Source organism: Asterias amurensis, chromosome 4 (genome assembly GCF_032118995.1).
Source record: "Asterias amurensis chromosome 4, ASM3211899v1".
Taxonomy (NCBI): domain Eukaryota; kingdom Metazoa; phylum Echinodermata; class Asteroidea; order Forcipulatida; family Asteriidae; genus Asterias; species Asterias amurensis.
In genome coordinates, this window is record NC_092651.1 from 13,825,374 (window position 1) to 13,850,196 (window position 24,823).

General features: G+C 38.0%; 1 protein-coding gene across 3 annotated transcripts in view; it reads right to left on the minus strand.

Annotated features, from left to right (window-relative positions):
* Positions 1–9: 9 nt before the first annotated feature.
* The window catches only part of LOC139935677 (uncharacterized), a 55,870-nt gene continuing 31,056 nt past the window's right edge, over positions 10–24,823 (minus strand). For all 3 annotated transcript variants that reach the window (XM_071930197.1, XM_071930198.1, XM_071930199.1), the window contains exons 6-15: positions 23,333–23,564; positions 22,484–22,646; positions 20,503–20,609; positions 15,301–15,448; positions 12,598–12,818; positions 12,109–12,270; positions 10,601–10,701; positions 9,294–9,603; positions 6,579–6,748; positions 10–6,092 (exon numbers count right to left, since the gene is read on the minus strand). In XM_071930197.1, the coding sequence (XP_071786298.1) occupies positions 5,508–6,092; positions 6,579–6,748; positions 9,294–9,603; positions 10,601–10,701; positions 12,109–12,270; positions 12,598–12,818; positions 15,301–15,448; positions 20,503–20,609; positions 22,484–22,646; positions 23,333–23,564 (2,199 nt within the window). In that variant the 3' untranslated portion in view covers positions 10–5,507. The remainder of the gene's footprint in view (positions 6,093–6,578; positions 6,749–9,293; positions 9,604–10,600; positions 10,702–12,108; positions 12,271–12,597; positions 12,819–15,300; positions 15,449–20,502; positions 20,610–22,483; positions 22,647–23,332; positions 23,565–24,823) is intronic.

Consider the following 24,823-nt stretch of genomic DNA (forward strand, 5'->3'; position numbering starts at 1 on the left):
TCAAAAAGAAATCAATGCACAAACAAGCTTGTTTATAATTTATTGTTAAATTAATGTGTTCACTGTCAATGAAAGACCCACACACAAGGCATCCCTTAACTCTCATATTTACAGTGCAACAAAAATACAGTTCTTTAAAAGATATAGTTATATAATATATATTCTCAAAATTCTTAATGGACGATTGACATACATACAAATGTTTCTGTACATACTTTTTTCCTGCCGTTAAAAGGAAATTCAAAGTTAAAAACATTTTCACACCATGATGGTTTTTTAAGAATCTATTATTACGACTACTAAATAATGGGTGTTATAAGCTAGGGCCAAGCTAAAAGGCAGTGGACACTATTGGTAATTATTCAATGTGGGGTTCAAAGATTGTTTTTTGTCAACATAATGCTTAACCCATGTTTAGCGCGGCGACAGAGGGTTACCAAGGCATCTCTTAGACACCGACCCTCGGAAATCTAAGAAAAGATTCAAGCATGAATGGTTTCTGATACTCAAATGGTTTTTTTTGGTGAAAAATAATCCACACCAAATAACTTCACATGGAATCCTTTCTCAAAATAGTTAATACTTTCAAGAGCTGCTGTGCTTCTCAGCAGGTAAGTTGTCATGGTCATTCATATTTTACCAATACACTAGTATTTACCAAGCTATAACCCTAGTTTAATGATGCTGTTAAAGCGACACCGTGTAATAAGACTTGACCATTGTCACATAAAAAAAAGTGGTTGAATAAAAGCAGCCACCTTTATGCTATATTAGTGCACATCTTATTGCAAAACAACGATTCTTACAAAAGGATTGCGAAGCTTCACAAGAACGATTTAACTCGGAACTGTGCTCTATCAAAAATACTTTGTGAGTATTAACTTCATACTAAAAAAAAACAATATTGTCTGGTAAAAATAGTACCATAATCTTCTGATCAGTGTGTAACAGAGACTAAATAAGGCTAACTTAGTACAGACATGGTACCTAAACTCGGTAGGAAAACGAGAAGTGTTTTTAAGAGCCAACCAACATATTATGACCCCTTGCACCAACATCACAATTGGATAGTCTGCCACACTTCAAATTTAGCGTTAACATTTTTTAGCTCAGCTGAAAATCAGAGAGAAATTCCTTGAGGGAAGACCAAGGGTTGCCGTCTGGCCAACCTTTATGTTTATGTCAAATGACCATTGTCAGGTACAGTTTTGTTGTTTTGTGGACAAACAAACTGAACCAAATGAAATGGCACTGCTAACTGTGCTACTAACATTCAAATTAAAAAATCAATGTCAATACCAGAAAACTTAGCAAAGGAGGTTTGCTTGTACACTTGTACAAACTTCTTCGCGTACACAGCTAGTGCAGAAATTGTCTTAGTTTAATTTGTTTTAAAGGCAGTGGACACTATTGGTAATTACTCAAAATAATTATTGACATAACACCTTTCTTGGTGACGAGTAATGGGGAGAGGTTGATGGTATAAAACATTGTGAGAAACGGCTCCCTCTGAAGTGCCATAGTTTTCGAGAAAGAAGTAATTTTCTACGAATTTGATTTCGATACCTCAGATTTAGAACATGAGGTCTCAAAATCAACTATCTAAACGCACACAACTTCGTGTGACAAGGGTTATTTTTCTTTCATTATTATCTCGCAACTTGACCGATTGAGCTCAAATTTTCACAGGTTTGTTATTTTATGCATATGTTGAGATACACCAAGTGTGAAGGCTAGTCTTTGACAATTACCAATTGTGTCCACTGCCTTTAACACAGGTTGCTTGTTAGAAAGGGACTTTTGCTTGTACACGTGAATACTTCTTCACTGAACAAAGCTAGCACAGAAAGTTGGCACTAACACTGTATGTGGAATAAAACAAAATCTGGAAGTAGAAAGGTTTATCAACAAGCACCTTGACAGATGTTTGTACAGCAATTTTGCTGCCATGCTATCATTTACCCATTTTATTAAAAAAGACTATCTTTTTCTTTTCTTTCTACTTTGTTTTTATAAATGGTTCAGAATATTTCCCATTTTCTAAAATATCACCAGCATCTCATCATGAGGCTGGTACGCTTAGTTGGAGAAAGGCAAATCAACAAAGAAAATCTAAGAAAAATGTAAAAGGCAGATTTGATTTTGTGGAAGGAAAAAAAGTATGTTTCAGTTGTTTTCTCATTTTCAATACATGCAAGACTTGCACAATCTTTAATAATGGTAGCTAGCACACAAACGTTATGAAATTTTGCATTCACTTTTAAATTTACTTAGTATTTAAAGAAACAAAAACTACAGTGTGCATAACAACATGGCATTGTTACATAACAAAACACACAATCCAAAAAGTCTTCTCAAAATAAGGTAACTTGGAGGCAAACAACTGCGCTGCATGAAAAAGGACAGAGAAACATTCTTCCTAACAATGTCTCATTAGCTCAAAGAAATATTATGTGAATTTAGAAATTGTTGATATTACTGGGAACTGCAGCCGATATCACGAAACGCTAGGATTAATCCCAACTCGAGTTAGGACAAGTAACCCGTCCTAACTTAGGATGGGTCCAATGCGTCCTACGTATTTGGATACGAATCTGAACCCGTCCTAAGTCCTCAGATTGATCCTAAGAAAGAGTTTGGTGAAATCCTCGGCTGGTTGCTTGGTAATTGCATTGTGTGACAATGCCGCAATACTATGGTTATACAGCTACTTTAGAAACGATGAACTGCACAAAGTGTGACGTGGGCCAAACTTGATAAAGCTGAGGGTCTGGACGAGGGTGACTGTGATGGTATCCTCTCCCCTCTTTTATCCCGTTTATATCCATTATTCTCTTATTTTCAATGTTTTCTGTAACTTAACTGATTTCATTCCTTTTGAATATTCATGGTATATTAAAGTGTATAACAACATTCCCTTTATGCTGTAAGTTGACCCATTTCATTTTAATTTGATATTTCTTTCTTTATATGGGCTCATTTTTTTCGGAGTAGGCCATATTTAAGACTACAAAACTATTGTTACATCACAAAGTGAATTATTGAGCACCAGTTTTACCTCTTACCCATTTCTACTTCCCTCTTCTCTCCCATAAAAAAATTACCTGTCCATAGGAAGCACACATTGTTTAAAAAAAGAAAATACCACTTTTGCTGTTTTCACTAATACAAAAATACATTCATGTCAATTCCCAGAGTAGAACTTGACTGGTGGTGGGCAGACAGAAAAACAAACAGGATGTAAGTGAATGTAGAGTCTTTAGACTCGGTGACAATGAAGAGCCGAACTACTGATCTATTACAACAAATCTACAAATAGATATAGACCCCTCACATAGACCGCCTTGGCAAAGGTCAAACAAAAGACCGTATCTAATATGACGTTACCATTCAAATACCTGCCCACAACATGGCGTCTGCGAGTGTGTGCATGTGTGGTCCGTGCATGTGCCATAAAAATTAAACCCGGAATGCTGCGTGCTGCATGCAGATGTACGCGTTTAGACTCGCATACGGCCTGCTCTACAATTTACCCACTTTCATAGCAACAGGGGTTATTTGATAGGGTCTATAGAAAAGTACATGTGTGCATGTACACACCACAAAACAACTTTGAATGGTTTAAAGTCAATATGCATAAATTGCACAAATCATATAATGTGATTAAAGTTACTTCTAGTTATTGTGAAATCTTTGGTTAGCGTGGCTGGATTTAAACCCAAGTCCTGCAGTCTAACCACTTGACAGAGGTTTTTTGTAGGATGTGACGTCGTGTAAAAGATGTGGATTGCAAGGCCACCTGGTCCTAACTACAGTAGCAGGGTTTTGTACATGAGCACCAATGTATTTCTCAATAATCAAAGAGAACTGATACATGTGTCAGTTCAAAATGGATTCATATTGTTGCTAGTCATTCATATATCTGCTTATAACAGAAACTACCCCCGAGTCAGCTTTAGCTTTGTTTGAAAGCAATGCTCCATAAGAAAGTTAACATTAAAAAATGACCCTCTTTAAAATCGCAGAAGGGCCTGGGTCAGATTCTCACCAGAGGACACACCACGTATGCATGGAGTGCTTTGTCGTGGAGGGCAAAACTGAAATGTACATTTGTAACATCAACTAATGGTTTCTGGGTTGAATTTCACAAGGAGTCAAGACTTGTTCTATCTAGAGTTAGGACAAGCTACTCGTCCTAAATTGGGACTACCCTTAAGTTTTTTTTAATATTTCCTAAACTCTTTGTGAAATCAACACCTGGTTGTACTGTTCACCTAAGTTGCATTTTGATACTAAACCAACTGAATTCATCTTATTGCACGCTGAATTTGAATTCTTCACTAGGAGTTGATCTGAATACTGGCCGAACAAGTCCTGCTGATGCGTTTAGACTTGAAAATCCTCATGTCAGTGGAAACGAATTTTGAAAAAAAAACCTGTTGTATCTCAAGGCATACTTGTTTTGTGTGCATCTGGACTACTGTACACTAGATAACACATTTTTACAAATTAAAATTTGTGCACAACATAAATGCTTTTTCACACGACAATAAAATAAACTTTTGGGAATTTTGTTATACAAGACCTTGAAAAAAAAGTTCTCAAGTAATACTTCCTTACAGAAAAAAACCTTAAATGGAAAGGAAAAACTCATTATTAAAAACAACATTTAAAGTTTAAAATACCACCCTGTCATATATCCATATTAATTATACACATGCATGTATGCATGTGTATATACCCGAAATCACACACATTGGATCCTTCAGCAGATTGTGTTGGCACCTTTATAACAAGGAAGGCAATGGGGACACAAGAACTCCCATTAACGAATGTTTCATAAGAGACTTGGCTTGTAGAAAAACACAAATATGTTTGCAAGTTAACAGCTTTGCATACAGGGTTTTGCTGCATACTCATGCCAGCTTTGTACTGCAAAAGTCGTATTTCGTAGCAGACTCCTTTAGTTCTGAAAAAAGCGCTGCTCTAAAGGAAAAAACAACTTCATGCCCATCCTCTGGCTACTTGAGTTTTTAACCCCTGAAGGCCATTTTCAGTTCATCTTCAGCACGTCACCTGGCAGAATTCTCTTTATTTCATCTCGTGTAGACGTGTAGGTACTTCATAGCTCTTTCAAAGTGTCTCACACCTCCATAGGCACGGCAAAGGCTCGTCAAACCACCTCTATCAAGGCTTTATGGCAGATTGCTGATCAGTAGACATGACAAAAATTGTTTTCATTACAGGGCGTGTTTATCAAGAAGATGTTTTAAAAGGGTGAATTTTTCTTTTAAGGTAGAGCTTTTTTTCTATGGTGGGTCTTTAATGAATCACTGCTTGCTGTTGAATCACTGCTCGCAACTGAGTCAATGCTCCAGATGAGTAAAAATGCCCAAGTCTCCTTATTCGAGAAGAGTGTATCAACTCTTAGATATATCATTAATATGAAGGCCTGCCAGTGCATGTTTTAGGTCATTTTAAAATATTGACGAGTCTTGTAAAGGATGTCAATGCTCTGTTTGCGTGCTAGGGAGCATCAAAAGTTGCTGCATGAGTTCCATAGATGATTGGTCCATATCACTTGGCATGTTTTGCATCTGATACTGGGAAAGAACCCCAAATGGGGAATGCTGCTGTTCCCTGGGTGAGGTCTGAGCATTAGAGGCACCTTGGAGTTGAGGGTTTGAGGGAGTTTGGGTGTGAGACAAACGAGACAGCCCGGCACTTGTGGGTAAAGAGAGTCTGGAGGAGTCCAAGCCACCCGGGGCAAGGAACCTTACATCGTCCGTGGTGGTCATTCTGGTGACATTCAAACCAGGCGAGGATAAACTGGCGGTGGTTATACTGGGGGTGGTGAAGCAGGATGCCATGCCTTGATGCATCAAGGGGTGCATGGCAGGTTGCTGGACGGGCAGCGCTTCAGGAGGTTGGAACATGGGAGCTGAGGAAGGCATTGGCACCCTGGATAATGATGGGTCCACTGAGACACCCTGGAACAATGACTGATTCCTTATTGCTACCTGTTGATGGTGTAGCGCTTGTTGTGATTGCCCTTGTTGCTGGTGTCCTTCTGACTGCTGCTGTGGTGGATCCTATTAAACGAACGTTACAGAATTGGTAAGAAAACAAAATCGTGAAAATCACAGATTTACATCAAACTGACATGGTCTAATGGTAATGATAGTAGAAAACATCCCTTGAAATATTTCTGCCTGAAATGCCATATTTGACGGGAAATAAATAATTTAACTTTGCGTTTGGAGTTTATCGCTCGGTGAGCGTTTTATTCATTTTTTGATTGCATCAATGTCATGCAAAATGTGTAGTTGGTTTTTCACTATTTTCTTGTGACCCAGATGGCCGATCGATCTCAAACTTCTACAGGTTTGTCAGTTTATGTATATGGTGATTACATAAAGTGCTTACACTGCCAGCAACTGTTTTGTTAGCAAAACCAATTCTGTAATGTTCCTTAAAGAAAGTAATTAATAAGACATCAGTAGAATCTGCACTAAAAATTAACAACTGCCTTCAATCAGCAGAAACAAATACATGAGCATAAATGCATTTCCACTTACTGAAGCCTGCAACATGTGTGGGAAGAATGCGGCTGCAGCCATGGCCCCTGTATTTGGCATCTTCAGACGTGATGCAGAGGATGGGTCCGTGACTAGACCAGGTTCCTCAGTCGTAGCTCGGACAGAACTTGTGCTGGCAATGGCTGGTTGGGAAACAGCCATGGTGGTTTCTGTGAAATTGGGCCAAAGGATTTCAAATATTCTTAAAACGAGTCATAATGTTTCCTTTACATGTATTACAGTTTTGTTACATGACATTAAACTTAGGTAAAGCAACAAACAATTTCCTAAGGCGTAACTTTAACCTGTGACCTTCAGATTAAAGTGCCCGCACTCTCCCAACTGAGCCACCTAGTCCTTATGTTGGCGGTCTCCCTTTTTTGTCGATAATATCGTTCTCAGTGGGGTAAAGGGGTACCATTAAAATGCCATTCAACCTATAACTACCGTATAGCCAGGGATCATACCTAAGTTTACAATACAACCTAGGAAGCAGAAGGACAGATATCCCCTTAAGACAAGGCAACTTTTTATTTCAAATCTCAAGTAACCTAAACCACAAGGGAAACTGACTAGGTAAACTCAAACTTTTTTTTATTGAACAAAGAAATAAATTGCTGAAGGAGCTGTGAACCGGTGCAAACTCCGGATTAACATATCAGCGCTGTACCCTACTGAGCTGTCAAGGCAGAGGAATCAAATTCTGCCCGAATAAATTTGTCTTAGTATAAACTTCACCCAGTAATATTACTTGATAACATAAGTTAAGACCTGGCAACATTTGCATCTTTTTTTTGCATCTTGCAATGAGGGTGTTTTTTTACAGCAATCGGAGAGAGATAGTTAGTCGTTCAATCTATTGAGGGAAACGATTTCATAATCAGGGAGATCAGGGATGAATACAAAAATATATAATTATACATGTATACAAACAGCCAACATGGAAAAATTAAGTTAATTTTCAGGGAACTCTCTGCAGAGTCTGTCAGAGTTTGGAGCTCTGCATTACATTGTAACATGATGACCTAGATCCCAAGACAGATTTTGACAAGAGACACTATTTACTTTTTACCTACATGAAGCAACATTGTATCTTCATGCCACATGTGTAACAAAATAAATCAGGCTACTACATTTCCCACTCTCTTTGTCTGTTTTTTATTTTTCAGAGAATGGAAAAAATTGCAAAACAAATGGGTCCTGCGCCAATAGCAGGGCCCAATTTCATATTTTCATGCTAACTGCGCGATTTCCATTTCATAGCGCTGCTGACTGTAGGCACACGAAAAGGCAAGTTAACCTTCCGGTGCTTACTGCATGAAAATAAATGATGTCACAATGCAAATCCCCTGTGAACGCCCAATATGGCCACCTAATTTTTCTGCTAACCTGTGAAATACATTTGTACGCCTGTACCGTTGCAAATTTTTCTGCTACAGTAAGCATGCAAATTTGCCACTGTTAAGCAGCGCTATGAAATTGGGCCCAGGTTACGGGCCTAGTGGAGGGTAAAGCAGCCTTATACATGTAGCCTCCTTGGCTACATGGCTTGATATTTTAAAGAAATAAAAAAAAGATGCCAGTGACGCCTGTTATATACTTAGCATGGAGAGCGTGTTTGTGTAACAATATAGGAATACACTTTTTAAATGTAGGAATGGCACTTTCAAACACGGGAATAAAGTTTTCAAAACATAGGAGTGGGATCTTTAAATATAGTTAAAAGCAAGTGAATGGCAAGTAATACATGTACAGAAATTATATAACTATGTTTTGTGTGTGTGTATGTGTGTGTGTAGGTGCATTGTCGATAGTACTGTGCAAGCTGAAAGATGCAGCAGGAGACGGCATGCCTACAAACCTGAGTCCATCGACTGAAGATTCAGTATTTGATCTAAGATGTTTTCGTCCATCGGATGATTCATCTCTGCTCACAAAGTTATTGCAAGTAAATTTTTAAATGTACATCATCATCGTTTTTTACTCAAACATGCCTCATAATTATGTACTCATTTCAAACAAACCAAGGGGGCCTATCCTGTTCATAAGTGTAAGCCACACCCATTTCACACAAACTGACTCCACTACACAGCCCAATAGGAGTTGCATTGGAGTTGGCCACTCTGTTCTTCGACCAGTCTTTTGACACAATGAGATGTACAGACACAACAATGCAAGTACCCTTTCATTGCAATTAGTACAATAAAATAAAAAACTTGTTTACAAATAATAGTTCAAACGAAACTTTTTTTGTATTTGAAAACAAATATCAACAGGTTCTTAATATTTCATACTTCAGAAACAGTTTGGCTTTCCGTGTGACTTATTTCAGAAAGTAGAACCAAAAATTTGTCGTGAATCCACACATGTGCCTTGTAAATTGTAGTACATAGTTTCAGGAACTGTGTATGAATGTGTCTAGCCACTGACACCGATTTTGCTTTTGTGTAAACAAGTAATGGGGGAGATGCTTAAAACACATGCAAACAATTGGAGAAAAGATCAAAGACCTCGATAATACAGGATCCACAACAGTGTGTGAGGATTGATACCCAATGAAACCGAGAACAAGTCCACACAATGGGAGAAGAAAGCTTTGTTGCATTTCAGAAGAAAAAACATGACCTTATGAACTCTGAGGGGAAGCTGTGTGTTAAAAATGAGGTTATGAGTGATTGAAAACCTGTAAGGAAAAAATCAAATATACTAAATTACCTGGTTTTGGAACCGTTTGCTGCATAATACTTTGCAGGAATGGATTGCTCTGTATAAGAAACTGCTGCGCCACAAGCAACTGCTGCTGCACCTGCTGCAGCTCTTTCTGCTGCTGCACAATAGCATCTTGAAGTTTCTGATGCCGTTGTACAAGCTGCTCTTGTAGCTTTATCTGGATCATGACCAGCTCAGGTGCTAAGGAATTCTGCTGCTGTTGTTGTTGCTGCTGTTGTTGTTGTTGCTGTTGTTGTTGTTGATGTTGTTGTTGCTGTTGTTGTTGTTGTTGCTGTTGTTGTTGTTGCTGCTGCCGCTGTTAAGAATAAATGACAAGTATTATCAAAACCACTTGAACCACTTGGCTTAAGAGAGAGGTTATATAAAGTGATTGAAACAAACACAGCTACACTCATCGCAAAGCAAGCACAAAGGTGCGCACAGGATTATTTAGTGGGATGGGGTAAAGTGGGAAGGTTGGATGGTGGATGCCTTGGGGATCAAGTCAATTTGTTTTGCACGGCTGTTACCCTGATCTAACCGTCTGATCTGATCTAACACGGGAAGACAAAAGCTCAGTTATACAGATGTAGCTGCTAGGGACATCAGGGCGCTTCCAGCTGATCTTCCAAACAATGAAGGATAGACAAGAATGTGTAAATCTCAACATGGTTACGACCTTGGTCGACTGGAGATAGAGAGAGAGAACCATCTGATAAAGTGGAGCCATCTGTAGTTTGTAGCAGGCTTCAAGTAGCTTGCTGACAACCGTTGCTAGGTTCTGAGGTATCCCAACACCCTTCCCCATACCAATCAGGCCGTTTGGCTAACTGGGGTATAAGTAACTAGTGGAACCTAACTAGTGCAATTCCTTGGGTTACTCCAGCACTTAAACCAGAAGACAAATTGACTGGGTAAATGATTTAAAGCCATTGGACCCTTTCGGTTCAGGAAAAAAAAAAAGTTCACAGATTTACAAATAACTTACAGGGTTTACAGAAGGCAATGGTGAAAGACTTCTCTTTAAATATTATTCCATGAAATGCTTTACTTTTTGAGAAAACAGCAAAACAATATAAATTCTCGTTAACGAGAATTACAGATTTATTGTAAACACATGTCATGACACGGCGAAACGCGCGGAAACAAGGGTGGGTTTTTCCGTTGTTTTCTCCCGACTCCGATGACCGATTGAGCCTAAATTTTCAGAGGTTTGTTTTTTGATATAGAAGTTGTGGTACACAAAGTGTGGGCTTTGGATAACACTGTTTACCTAAAGGGTCCAATGGCTTTAAGTTGTCCTTAGCTCTTACCTGTAAGTGGTTTTTGTTGAAGTCATGAGCTGGCTGCACACTGATGTTCGAGGAAGAACTTTGAAAAACTTCTTGATCTGAATACAGGTGGCTACTTGTGTCTGTCCAAAAAAGGAACGAATCTTGTTGTTAAAGCAAAGCATCAGATGCTTACCAATTACTGCACACTTGGTTCACAACTCAAGTGCATTAATGACACTCAATTAGAAAATGTGCAACATGTTAAAGTATTGGGAGTGATTATTCAAGACGATTTAAAGTGGGACAGCCATGTCAATGAGATAATCAAAAACAGAAAGTTGTACATGTTGCGTTGTTTACGTTCCCATAATCTACCTGTGAATGATCTATTGGCAATTTACAAGGGTTATGTTAGACCTGTTTTAGACAACTGTGTTCCTTTATTCAATGGTAATCTTACTAAAGAGCAGGTGAACAAATTGGAACGTGTTCAAAAAAGGGTGTGTCAAATAATTTTTGGAAAGAACTATTCTACTTAACGGGATGCTTTAAGTGTGTGCATACTTGAAACCCTTGAAAATCGTAGAAACAAACTGTGTAGCGATTTTGCTCTTTCAATCAAATCCCATCACATGTGTAGAAATTGGCTACCTCCCCAAAGAAACTGTCAGATTAATTCAATTCCTCAAATCGTCAGTCTTTTAAATGCCTTTAAATACAATTATGTGTGTATATATAATTAATGTGCATACTGGGTTTTTACCAACATATTTTTGACAATGTATATAGTAATAATGTCTTGTTTATACTCCTTTTCTTTGTTAATTTCTATTTGATGTAATTTTTTTAACATGATGTTGACATGTGCAATTCAGTTTTTTAACTGCGAGACATGTTTTAATAAACCATTTTTGAATTGAATTGAATTGAACTTCAGGCTCCAAGCACATGTTTGTGATAATGACATCACTTTTTAAAAATGTGACACATTCAGTCTTTCAGGCATGGGAATGGGTGATGATAAAAAAAATAGGAGGGGGGTTTTTTAAATATAATTAGAAGCGAGTGAATGGCAAGTGTGTATGTGTGTATGTTTTTTTGTAAAGGTAGAATAAAGTGAATTTTTTTTAGACCCCAGTCGCAGTTTTATTTTTCGACAGTGCTGTAGATGATTTAAGAGTGTACACCAACAATGTGGGACCAACCGCGCTTCCCGAGTATGCGCAGACACATAAAGTCTTGGGTCAAAAGACAGTTGTAACCGGTTTTGTATGCTATCAGGTTATTTCACCAATAGAGGAAATTTACTCTCTTGCTAATCGACCTGCCTTGCATTTATTGTTGCATAAAAAACTTAGTGTTTTTCTTGCATTTGGCGCACGAAAAACTTCAACCGTTCGAATGTCAGCAAAATGTGATGGAAGATCCTGGTTGTTCCTGGGGTAAAAAAAAACATCCACCGTACGCCTAAAAGAATAATAATAATACTTGCATCTACATGATGCCATCCGATTGTGTGAAGTGGTTAAAAGCCAAGCTTGACTAACCTGTACAGGTGCTTTTGGGACTGCTGATGTTGGACTGAAGTGGGGGTGGAAGGTAGTGGGGCCTCGGTGGGTTTGGCTGGTGAGATTGGACGGTAGGTTGGTGGGATGAAGGTTTATGTGCTGGCTGGCTAGACTTGCGGATTACCTCAACGCTGCTTCCACCTGTTAATTGAATGATGAGGAGCTTGTATTTAACGGTGATTGTTGTTTTCTGAGACAACTTTTCAAACTCAAAGAGGCAGCTACGCACAACAAAATCATGCTTACCAGAGTAGGGTTTCAAGCCAAATTACCATGTTACATTTACAATTTGTGACTGGTACTGTACTCATTTCTGCTTAGCAGAAATATGTCGAGCAATATTTTCTGCTTAAGCAGCTCTATGAAATTGGGCACATGTCTTTTGTTCAGTGCTTGTGTTTTGAAATGCACTTGTAAAGGTTATAAAACGCAACATATTCTCTGCAATAGAATGAATAATTATCTTACTGTTGTGAAAACCATCTGAAGACGTCTTGGTCTTCTTGTGCTTTTTAGGGAAGTGTTCTCCATCGATCGAGGATGCTGGTGAAATGGATGCCGACATACAAGTATCAGAAGTGCTGGTGTGGGAGTCCATTGTCGCCCCGCTGTCAGACTTGTCCGCGGCTACTCTCGAGTCCTCGGTAAGGTTCAGAGATGTGTTGACATCATTGCGAACTTCAGCATAGCTGTAATGTATGGGACATGTAAAAACCGAAATGTAAGGGATATAGTCTCGCACATAAAAGAACAAAGACTAATCTAAATAAACATAAAAATATTACATAAAAAGAAACATTTTTTGAAAGGGGGAGGGGAGCAATGAATTTATTTTCAGGAGGTACACTTGCCTCTCTATATCTCCCCCCCCCCACTCAGCCTGCTACTTATTAAAGACAGAACAGATTTCTATGCAAAAAAAACCAACAATTTGCAGTTTCACATTGTTCTCAAATAATCATTTTTCTATATTAATTTAAAATATATTTTAGCTTGTTTGTAACCTATTTATAAACAAAATAGAGGACCAGCTAAGATTCTGAGTGACTTCAAATATGCAGATGACAGTGCCATCTGTGAAATAACCCTAGACGGTGCGAGATCGCAACATCAAGATGTGTCAGAAACTGCCAGACGAGTCATGATTGAGGTACACACCGGGACAACCGAACTGATGACTACTCAACCATGTACCTAACACTCAATGGAGAAGTCATCAGACATGCATATATCATTTGGGGTCAATGATGGCATCATCAGAGAGTGACGTCTGCAACATAGATCTGTTGAATGAGAGGATCTCTGGAAACTAGAAACAGTATGGAAGACAGCCTTGCCTACTGCGAGAAATGAACCCTTAGCAAGCACCTCGCTGCATGTCTCAACAGCTACATGTATCACACAAACTGTCTTCATATCATACTTGGTAAAAAACGTCTTGACATGATTGCCACTCACTACCAAGCTGTACAACATCAGCCAGCAAAGTGCATTAATACAAACCATCCAAAAAACGGCAAACTCAAATGGGTTGGACTCATCTTACGGAAACCTGTTAATAAGTCCCTCTATATCTATGTTCTCTACTCCCCATCTTATGGCCGGCACAGAAAAGATCATAAACGGCCACTTTACGCAGAGTACATCGCAAGATTAGTGTCACAGGATGATCTGCTCTACCAGCTGGAGGTTTGGTAACTAGCACAAGACAGGATAGAATGGGGAAACCTTGTGTCCGCCTGCTGTTCAGCGCAGCCGACTGATGATGATGATGCACATTCATTAGTAATACATTCTTGTTGTGTAAGTGTAACAAGGTTGTGACCCAGTTTGGATACTACCTTGAAATCATACAATTTTCCCCAACCATTGTGTTAGCACAGCGGTTGAAAGCATATTTCCTCAAATTCATTATGAAAAAAACAGAACTCATAGCCGCCAAAGTCGCATAACTGTCCATTAAATTTTCAAAAAGACATGTTGGACCTCGACGAACTTAATGAAAAATTGATTCTGTAAAAGGGTCAATTGTATGTTTTCAAGTGTGCAACGTGTGACCTTTGTCCAAAACTGGGTTAAAACCTTAGTACTTATTACAAAACTTGGCCGTTAGACACATTGATTTTGTGTTTCAGATCATTATCATTCCACTATTACAACTTGCACCTTAGAGCAGAGCTCAGATTTTATACTGGACCACAAGTCCGATCCCAATAGTTTTAGTGTCGAGCCAGTAAATTCATAACTGGACAAGTCCATGGGTCTTGTATTTTTCAATGCCTCACTCTAATCACAAACAAATTAGGTTAAAATCTTGACTTTGAGTATGACAAAATATCTTTCAATTCTACTGAGTAATGAAGTGTACTTAATACACAGGAAGACAAAATATTCTTATACATAATGTCTTATTGCTTGTTTAAAAAAAAAACAGTTTGAGAATGCATGCTTAACTGTAATAGGAAGTTTCTGCTCATTTAAACTCTGGTCTTGTAAAAACGAAAAAAAAAATAAAAATTCCAAGCCAGTATACCATTTTAAAAATCCCCCCAAATTTGAGCCCTATTTGAGGTAAAACAATGATGAAACAATTGCAGAAAGTGCACATGATTGGCAAATGGCCATTGAGCAGCCTTCTTATGACCTCTAATCAAGGGGTGCAGAAAGGTCTCATGTAACATGAAATACTCCTAGCACAATGTAAAGGCTTTTAAGATGAGACATTTTATATAGTAAAACCGAACAACATCTGCTATTTAACACCCAAATCCCTATCTTTTGTTTAAACTTGATCAGTCTCTCAATGCTTAATCTCAACATATCAAATTTAAAAAAAACTTAACACACAATTTATTTTTGTTATGGCTGCAGTCAATGTACCTTCATAACACCATCGACATGGAAACCAAAATTTTAAAAGGCAATATATCTAATAAATAAGTTCAATTTGACCTGGATGAGACATGGTGGACACTTTAGTACTGCACTGTTCAGTTCTTGTTTTTAAATTTTTTATCTGAAATGGTTTATTAACAGTTAAAAATATGTCCGCGTCCAGAGGCTGAATTAAAGTATTTGCTTTACATGCAAACATATTTACCCAAACCAAACAGTGCCCTTCCCCTGTCAATGCATCCACCACATCTCAAAGTGGCTAAAATTGATACATACTTGACCACTTGATGCATGCATACGATGAATTCTGGCTTGCAGTTCCATTGGTTGTACGTGATGTAATTACGTGTCTGCAGCCAGATCCACTCCTGTCCCTTGGTCAAGAAACGATAGTAGCACGATATCCCCTCGCTGATTTGGATCACTGTCACCATGAAAAAATGAAATGTTAACGCGAGGGGTGAGATGAGAAGGAGTGTTTTAAACAACAAGTATTTTGGTGGGTGATAGATAAAACCCATGGGGGTAGTTATGTATCTTCATCCTGAATACATTATCACGTCTTCTTTTTCCCCCTTTACAAGTAGAATGACCTTATTCCTGTGCTCCCTGCTGTTTCGACCACTGCATTAAGGTAGACAAGTAATTTGAAATGTAGATTTTTTCAAATTTCAAGACGTGGATTTTGGAGCATAAGCACCGAAGGACCGGTTAATTCAAGAGGGTTATTTTCTCTCTCTTTTTTAAATTTTTTTTTTAAAGAATTGATGGATGACGTACTCAAGAGGAGAAACAAACAGATTTACTGTTGGAGACAATTTGGAATTCAGATTAACAAATCTTCAAGAGGATTTTTTTTCAATCAAACAGGAAACAGTATTACCAGAGGCCAATCATAGATGCTGAAAATACAAGTACAAATTTGCCAGGAGAGATCTTTTCTACCCTAATTCCAAGTGATGAATCTTATTTGTGACTAGTCTCCCAGAATATTGAGGTTTCCATCAAACCTAATTTATTTTCATTTATCATGTATTTTTCTAAGATCTGGATGTTTTACTTGAAGTTAAGGAGATATCCATAGAAATAAAAAAACTCGACAGTCATATAAACAGGGGTGAGATTCATTACTAACGAAAAAGTCTGAAACTTGGATTCAAAGGTATGTTGAAATGTTGGCATTTCTACTGTTTGGTAAACCCTGGGGTTATAGATTCCAAGGAGCCTTTGAAAACAGTATCCAAAGCTCCAGAAAAGTAGACAAATGAGCAGAATTTCTTTATTTGTGGAAAAAAATATTGTCTGACTTTCTTCACCAGGCTGACATAAAAAGACTGAACAATCTCATCCCTGTATAAAATGTTTTGTTATATTTCTACACTCTCTGTATCTCTGTAGCAAAAGCCATTCAGACATATCTCCTTGTCATAAATTTGATTTATTTACAGGTTATAAAACAAGCGTGGAGAATGCACACAGGCTTGACCGGACTGGTGAGAGTACGGTCAGTATGTCATGCATACCAATCAGACTATTGTAATAGAATTTTGTCAAATGCATAATGTGTGCATTTAAATTGCTTTTCTCCATTCTGTTCACTTTTTCAATTGAACTTTCTATGAATTTCATTTTCAAGAGATTCATGACTATTGATCAAAGAGAGAAAGAAAAGATTTGATAAAAATAAATATGAATTGTTCCAAATACTGTCACAATAATACAATGTTGAAGTCAAGAACAGCATCACCAATCACCATTGCATTTTCATTTCCTTTTTTATATTCTACTTTATCCTTCAGAGAGCTTGTTTGTTTGTTTGTTTGTTTGTTTGTTTGTTTGTTTGTTTGTTTGTTTGTTTGTTTGTTTGTTAGTTTGTTTGTTTTTGTATACGGATACTAATATTTGTAGGTGACCCTTTCAGCTACAGCTGTAACTACTAAGGTACTAAGCATGGTTAACCACTGTCAGGTTAACCACTTTGTGGTGTATTAGATGTTAAATTTGCATCGGGGATAAAGAATATTAATTTTGGTTTTTACCCATACACCGATGTGTGTTAGCACTGTATACTCAGTACTTTCCCCGAGTCCTGTGAAAAAATATCACAGGCATGTTACTTGGGTGGGATTCGAACCCACGACCCTTGCAATTCTAGAGCAGTGCCTTACCAACTAGACTACCGAGGTTGCCCGGCAGCTAGAGGCAGTTCGAATCCTTTGTGTTGGTATTCCAAAACATAACCGTGCCTCTCTGTTTTCTTTTTTAAACATTTTTGAGTTTCCAGAGTAATCATTTACCTTTTAAAATATCACTGTTACAATGAAACCACAACTTGACAATGGAAAGACAATTTTTATATAGGTTTTAATAATAAACACCGGGATTTGATGTCCACATGTGAGAAAATGTGTGTATGCATCTACCATGAATAGCAAGAACCTAGGCCGAAGCAAAGGCTATAATAATCTGTCTTGGTATGCTGGAGTCTCCGACTGCTTAGACTTTCCTCCAATTGAACGAAACATTGTAATGATAAACATAGGTGGCAGCCTGTCCTTTCTTGAATGCCATATTTTTACAAACAAAAAGGGCAGGTCTAGTATTGGGATTACACACTAATCCCCTTTGAAAAAAGAGAAATACATAACAGCATGATATGTAATACCTTATGTCCGTCTTTGTATTGGTGAAACAAAGCGTAGCATGGGGGCTCACCAAAACCCCATGCCACCAGCCAATAAAGAAAGGTTTAACAGATATGCATTACAATGGTGAGATTAAAACAAAGACATGTTCACACATTTACACGTTTCATTTACACATGGTACAAAGACAGTCACTGTGGGAAAACTTCCTTGGAAGCCAGGTGAGGTGAATAACCTCCTTCCCATTCATAGGCAACTTTGAAAAAAATACGGTACACTACATGTATATCAGCTACTTCTTGTGCCCAGAGAAAACTACATGTATTGGCTGCTGGCTAACTTCGACCATGCCTCGTGTAAACGCAAGGTACTTTTTTGCTAAGTCGTTTTGCCAAGCGAACCCCATTATTTAAGTTTATCTTCAAGTCTGCGCTAATCCTCCAATTAGATTGGTAGAATGGAGTGGTGATAAAAACCTATATTGCACGGCTAATATCACTACCTGCGTCTTGTGTGTTCTATTTCACGCACCAAGTTTGCTTGAAGATAAATACATGTTATCACACCCGTGTGATAACTTATATTCAAGGTTCAAGGTTCAAGGTTCAAGGTTCAAGGTTCATTTTATTTCCACAGTATCAAAAGACAAAAAAACAAAACAAAAAAAACAATATCAAACAGCAGTCACAAGAAACTATTACAACAATGAAAAATAATTGTTTAACAACATAGGTTTGAAGAAATAGATGCATAACAATGTTGACACTGCGGAGGGATCCATTTAAGAAGCAAAGCTTGTAGGCAATGGTCCCTAATTAGCGGCGAAGTAAGAAGTGAAATTAGCTACTTGTGTGAACATTCCCAAATTCATCTTGGGTGTGCGTTCGAATCCCAGTCATGACTGTTGACAGTGCCTTGCATGGTTCCCAGCAAAACCCATAAAAATGAAAAATTATATTAAAGGGACACACCGGCTCACCGTTTACGCAATGTAGGGGTGTAGAATCATAAATAATGTTTTTAAAGATGGTTGCTGTAAAAAAAATCATCAAAATGTCACGTATTTAGCGAAAAATGATTTTAAAAAACAAAGCGGCCATATAACAAGCTTCCGTTACACGGACTCTTTGAATGTGAATCTCACGTTAGATTTTTCACCATTATTTACATTTTGTAGCGATAATTTGAATACATGATCTTTTTCGTCAATTATTCGTAAATAATTTTGTAAAAAAGTAAGTTACTTTTAGACGGCTGAAAGTAAAACTAGCCCGGAAGGTCACGTGATTGTTTGTACCACTTTTTGGTTAGAACAATCACGCGACCTGCGTTTTTGTCTTAAAATGCTCAAAAACGGCTAAATTTGATGATTTTTTTTAAGGACCGTTCTTCTTCATTCCTGTAAGACCGTTGAAGTCATACATGTATCTTAGTCTATTTTGTAGCCCAAACAGCCCAATTCGGCCGGTGTGTCCCTTTAAAAACTGGGTCTGTGCCACCGAAAACCAACATTACTGACTGGATGAAGGTGGTTTGTCTTAGTTGTATGCATATTCCATTGTATTCTTAGGGTGGAGCCCGCTGTATGACGGCATGGTGATGTTTACAATCCCAGGGCCCTTAAGGGGTTTTTCTAGAAAGTTAGCATTTTTGCCCAGCACCAGACGGATCGAAGTTGTATAATTTTTAAATAATAGATCAATTTTGTACTGAGTTTTACTCATTTACATGTAATCATCAAACACTCGTTTACCTTTCTATAATATACGAAAAGTTGATTTTTTAAATTTAAATTAATTTCACCTTCAAGTTGTATACTCTTATAAATTTGCAAATGATTTATTATCATCATATCCTGGACTAACTCGAGGATTTTATCCCCTTCCTGAGGGAAAATCAACATACATGAGTCTAAAGAGGGGCTTAAAGGTCAAATTCAGTTTTTGTTATGCATATAAAATGAGGTGTTTACATTTTCAAGAAAACACCATTTATCGGTTAGTGATTAGTTTCAATTTGGCAAAATGAAATATGAAACTGGGTGTGTAAATCATGACTTAAAAGCACTGGACATGTAGATTGTCCAAGAACAAAAAAATACTTGGTGTATCCCAACATATTCATAAAATAACAAACAAAATTAGATTTTGAGGTCTCGAAATCAAGCATCTGAAAACACAACTTTTTGCAACAAGTGTGTTTTTTCTTCCATTATTGTTCCGCAACTTCGACGACTAATTGAGCTCAAATTTTCACAGGTTTGTTGTTTTATGCATGTTGAGATACACTAAGTGAGAAGACTGGTCTTTGACAATTACCAAAGGTGTCCAGTGTCTTTAGTTTAACCAAGTACAGACAACAAACATTTTCATAAATAGTGTTCTGGGATTACTTTTTCTCTTTCCAGAAATTGTGGCTTTAGTTCGCTTTAAACCGAGTTTGATAATCAGCCATGGCATGCAGAAATCTCGGACTGTACCTCCAAACCCCTAAGACACTAATCATAAATACCTCAGACAGTTTCTCTTCTCCTATTGGTAGAGAGCACGTCACGTGGGGATGTTTAAACAATTGATAATGACCAGCTGGAGCTGTTTATAACCGGTTGTTTTTGGATACTACGCGCTAGTCTTGGTGCAAGACATTTCTCGTTAAAGGCGATGCGGGCGCTGTTGGTGAGTTGGGCGCGCTGAGTGTGAAAGGAAAACGAGAAACGTCTTGCACCAAGACTACTACATGCACTGAGCATATCAAAAAACTGTGTCAGTCATAATTCCCTTATTTAAAGCAGTTTTAAAAACAGACAATGTCAGAGAATTTGTCATTGACTTACATGCTTCATGGCAGTGTGCAACTTTCTCCAGATCATCTTGATGGTAGTAATCATACACAGATGTACCCAGCACTTCAAATGGCAAGTATCCGATTATCGGAGGTCCTCTGCAAAAGAACAAAGGAGATCCATGTACTTTAATGGTGTAGTAAATCATTAATTTGGGAAAAAGAATATTCTCAATCGATTCTCTATGCACTGGGTATACACATACATCAAATTCATGGATGTTTTATGCTTTTATTATGATCACCAAAATAGCTTGGCAGAAACAGTCTTGTCATCTGTGATATCAATTTATTTCGATTATTTACTTATTTGAGAAGAAGTTTTCAGAAAGTGGTAAGAAACAAAGAAATACTTTTTTTTTTTTTTATAATAAAAGTTAATTTATACACAAACATCAAATACTATACACCACAAGGGAAAATGACTGGTAAATTTAAAATGATTTGGTGTTGAACATAGAAAAAAAATACTAGAGTGGGACTCAAACCAACAACCTCCACATTAACGTGCTCAACCGCCTGCAGCCCAAGGTCTATGTTGGCAGTCTCCCTAAATTATGATCCAACCTGGGAAGCGGCAGCCAGAAGATCACCTTCAGGGGATGCAATTTTTTCTTTCAGATATTAAATAGTGTAAACCACAAGGGAAATTGACCGGGTAAATTTTTCAATGATTTGGGGTTGAACAAAGAAAAATGTCCTAGAGTCGGACTTGAATTGACGACCTCCTGATTAACGTGATGGTGCTCAACCAACTGCAGCCGTAGTAGCCCTATGTTGGCGGTCTCCATATTTTGTTAATATCTTTGTTCGGGGTGCCAGTCAGAAGCCATTCAAGTTGAAAAGCGGCAGTCGCAACTCGACATAGCAATCAATGGTCATGACTTTGACACTAGTGGGACTAGTTGCTCAGGCCTAATTAGCATTGTTGCGTCCACAAGTTCATTTTTTGTGTGACGCTAGAAGTGAAATCCCAATCCTAATTTCCCAACACATTCCCAAAGAGCTTTAGCAAAGGTGCTCAGATATTGCCTCAGGGTATCTCACTTTTATTCATAGTCTCAAATATAGTCTCAAATACTCAAGAATAATTGTATTACATAAAAAACAGAGTTGAATTGGGTGCAGAAATTAACTTTATACAGCTTGAAGTAAATTTAACTTGACAGATTAGGTGGTTTCTCCACACCCAGAAATTTGGATAAATAATGAGACCTTACTGTTTCATAAAATGCTTGAAAATGGCAAAATTGTTTGGTTTTTTTTTGGCATCGTTCTACTCTACTCCTGGAAGACCATAAGCGCCAGGCTTGGGTCTATTTTGTAGTCAACATAATGTATGTTCAGACAGCATACTAACTTAGACCTGAACCAGTTTAACTTTTGAGGTGGTCGTAAAAAGTTGTTCCCCTCGCGTTCAGACAGCACGGAGTTAAACCATGGTTAAACCCGATACTGTTTATCTTCGGTTTTAAGAGGTCAACGCAGACGCGACCCCATTACTCTTACATCCGGTTTATTGTCGTGTTCATTGGTCATCGTGTGTTAATGCTCACGGAGGTCAATGGGTCATATGTTGTGAGTTAAACTGGATGTTGTCTTTTTTATTCTGTCCACACACAGTGTTAAAAGATAAAGCCAAAGCGGTCTAAAGATAAACCCCCTAGGTCGACAGTCTACTGTTTATGGGCTGAACCCTATTCTCACTTTGGAAATGTTCAGACACACAGAGTTGAACTAGATCTGGTTGAACCATGAGTTAAACCGACTTTAGTACTGTGTCTGAACGACTTCAAAGCCTACCGAAGGTGGTGTGTACCTTAAACATCAATAAACACAATGCCTACAGGCATTTGGATAACACCATCTGAGTCAAAAGATTGACTAGCTTTGCTTGCCAAATTCCCTTATTGGGAAGATAATCTAAAACAAACATAAAAACAACAACACAAGGATAGATATGGATTGCCTACCTATGGTCCAGAAAAAGAAACTTCCAATCTAGACTGTGTCGTGACATGAACTTATTTTGTTGCTCACTGAACGTGGCCATCTCACGACTGAGTTGAGTTGTCTGTAAACGAACTGTCGCCACAAAGCAGTAGCGCGTTAACCCCACATCGAGGGGTAGAATGCCTGCAAGAAAATTGCACAAAATAGAAAAAGCTGAGGGGTGATTCCATGGTTGGTCAACCCTCCTATCCACAGGTAGCACCAACTGCCAGAAAGTTTTACATGCTAAAATTATTTTTGTGACTTGTTTTACTTATTTCTCAAAAACTACAGCACCTCAGCAAGTAACATCTTAAGGGGAGCTTTCTACCATCATTATCTTCAAACTATGTAAGTTTAATGTTAATCTGTGGACATTGTGTTTTGTGTCCTACAAAAAGTACTAAGACCCTTTAACCAGTTTAGACAAATTTGACAGACATAAGACTCCATCCAACAATGAAGCATTTATTAAATAACCTAGTGGACACATCACTCAGAGAAGGGTTTTTTGCCCAAGTGTTCCTGGTACACAGCAACCTCTAAGCCCTCCAAGGTACTATAAAGAGTGTCCTGTAATTCAAACATACCATACATGCTATACCTGCTCAGCATTTGAATCTTGAGGCAAAGATCAATTAGGGAATAACAGTGTGATAACCCGATCTTCACAGCCTTTTAATCACCGGGTTGGTGGTTGACCCCTGTTAACGGACCAAGCCTTCCTATTTACAGCGGGGCAGCCACAAACAAACCAGATTGCATAAACTATTTGAGGTATGTACCAATAGCTGATATATTTATCATTATCTCCTGCTATCTTCACTCACCTTCCTCATTATTGATAAGAGTGAAGTTGCCATGGAATTTAACAAGCTCATACTCAGCGAGATCTTTGGAGAGCAGCGATCCCCGTCTCATCTGGCAGTGAAATGTAAAGCGTTTGCCGACAAGATCCTCCTCATTGCCCTGGTTCGTCTCCACCTCAGACAGAATCTTGAAGATCTTGGGTCGGTCGTCTTCGTGGACTAATTCATATATTGTACAACTTTCTAAGTCTTTCTGCAAAAGACAAAAATCAAGGCAGTTTGTTAAGATACAAAAATTGTTAGTTCTGTTACTATCATTTTTTATTATCAACAATGTCTAGTAATAAAATGAAGGATGCCTCAAAAGCTAACATGAAGCCTGTGGAAATCATAAAGCAGAAACAATAGACCTTCATCACGGTGTGGACATCTTGATTTAACTCCATTCCAACTCATTGTAACCAAACTGAGGCTGGACGAAATAATACTTAATAGTCTGGTGCCATGTTTGCGCAATGAATGTCAGCATTCCTAACCGTTATTGGAAGTAGGAAACATGACCGAGATAGTGATAGCGTGATAAAGGTCTATTGACTGGAGTAAGCATCCACTATTAAGTAAGAAAACTTTTAATCCATCAAAAACACTTAGCAATAGCATCCCCTGCAAATAAAGGATTTATAAAGCCTAGTTATCATGTATGTCATTGTATGTGTATAGGTCCATTTAAATCATCCTCATATAGACACTTTATTTCTAAACAGAAGTCTGCTTGTCAAATTATGTTGCCAGTTAAAACACCCGAGGACCAGTTAAAATTCTCTCTGAATGGTCCTGCTGTCTAGTTCAGTGCTGATAAACTACCCTATTTGATTTGAACTATTACTCGTGAAAAAAAGACAGACTATAAATTGACAGGCCAACAGGTGCTGCTGGCCAGTCAATAAAAAGTTAGAGGCAAACCCTCTCATCTGTACAACTAGAAGTAACAAAACTTAATGTGGTTCTTGTACTTATATTTTTCTAAGCATTGAGAAAGGCAGTCTGCTGCCGACTTTTTAAATAAAATATTCACCCCCTTTCCAACAACGCCATCCCTGATGCATACATCCTTAAAAGAACCGCATCTAAACATATTAGGTATGCAATTCTTGTTAAAAGGCAGTGGACACTATTGGTAATTACTCAAAATAATTAATCGCATAAAACCCTACTTGGTGACGAGTAATGGGGAGCTGTTGATAGCATAAAACATCGTGAGAATCGGCTCCCTCTGAAGTAACGTAGTTTTCCACGAATTTGATTTTGAGACCTCAGGTTTAGAATTTGAGGTCTCAAAATCAAGTATCTGAAAGTACACAAATTTGTGTGACGAGGGTGTTTTTTATTTCATTAATATCTCGCAGCTTCGACGACCAATTGAGCTCAAATTTTCACAGGTTTGTTATTTTATGCATATGTTGAGATACACCAAGTGAGACGACTGGTCTTTGACAATTACCAATAGTGTCC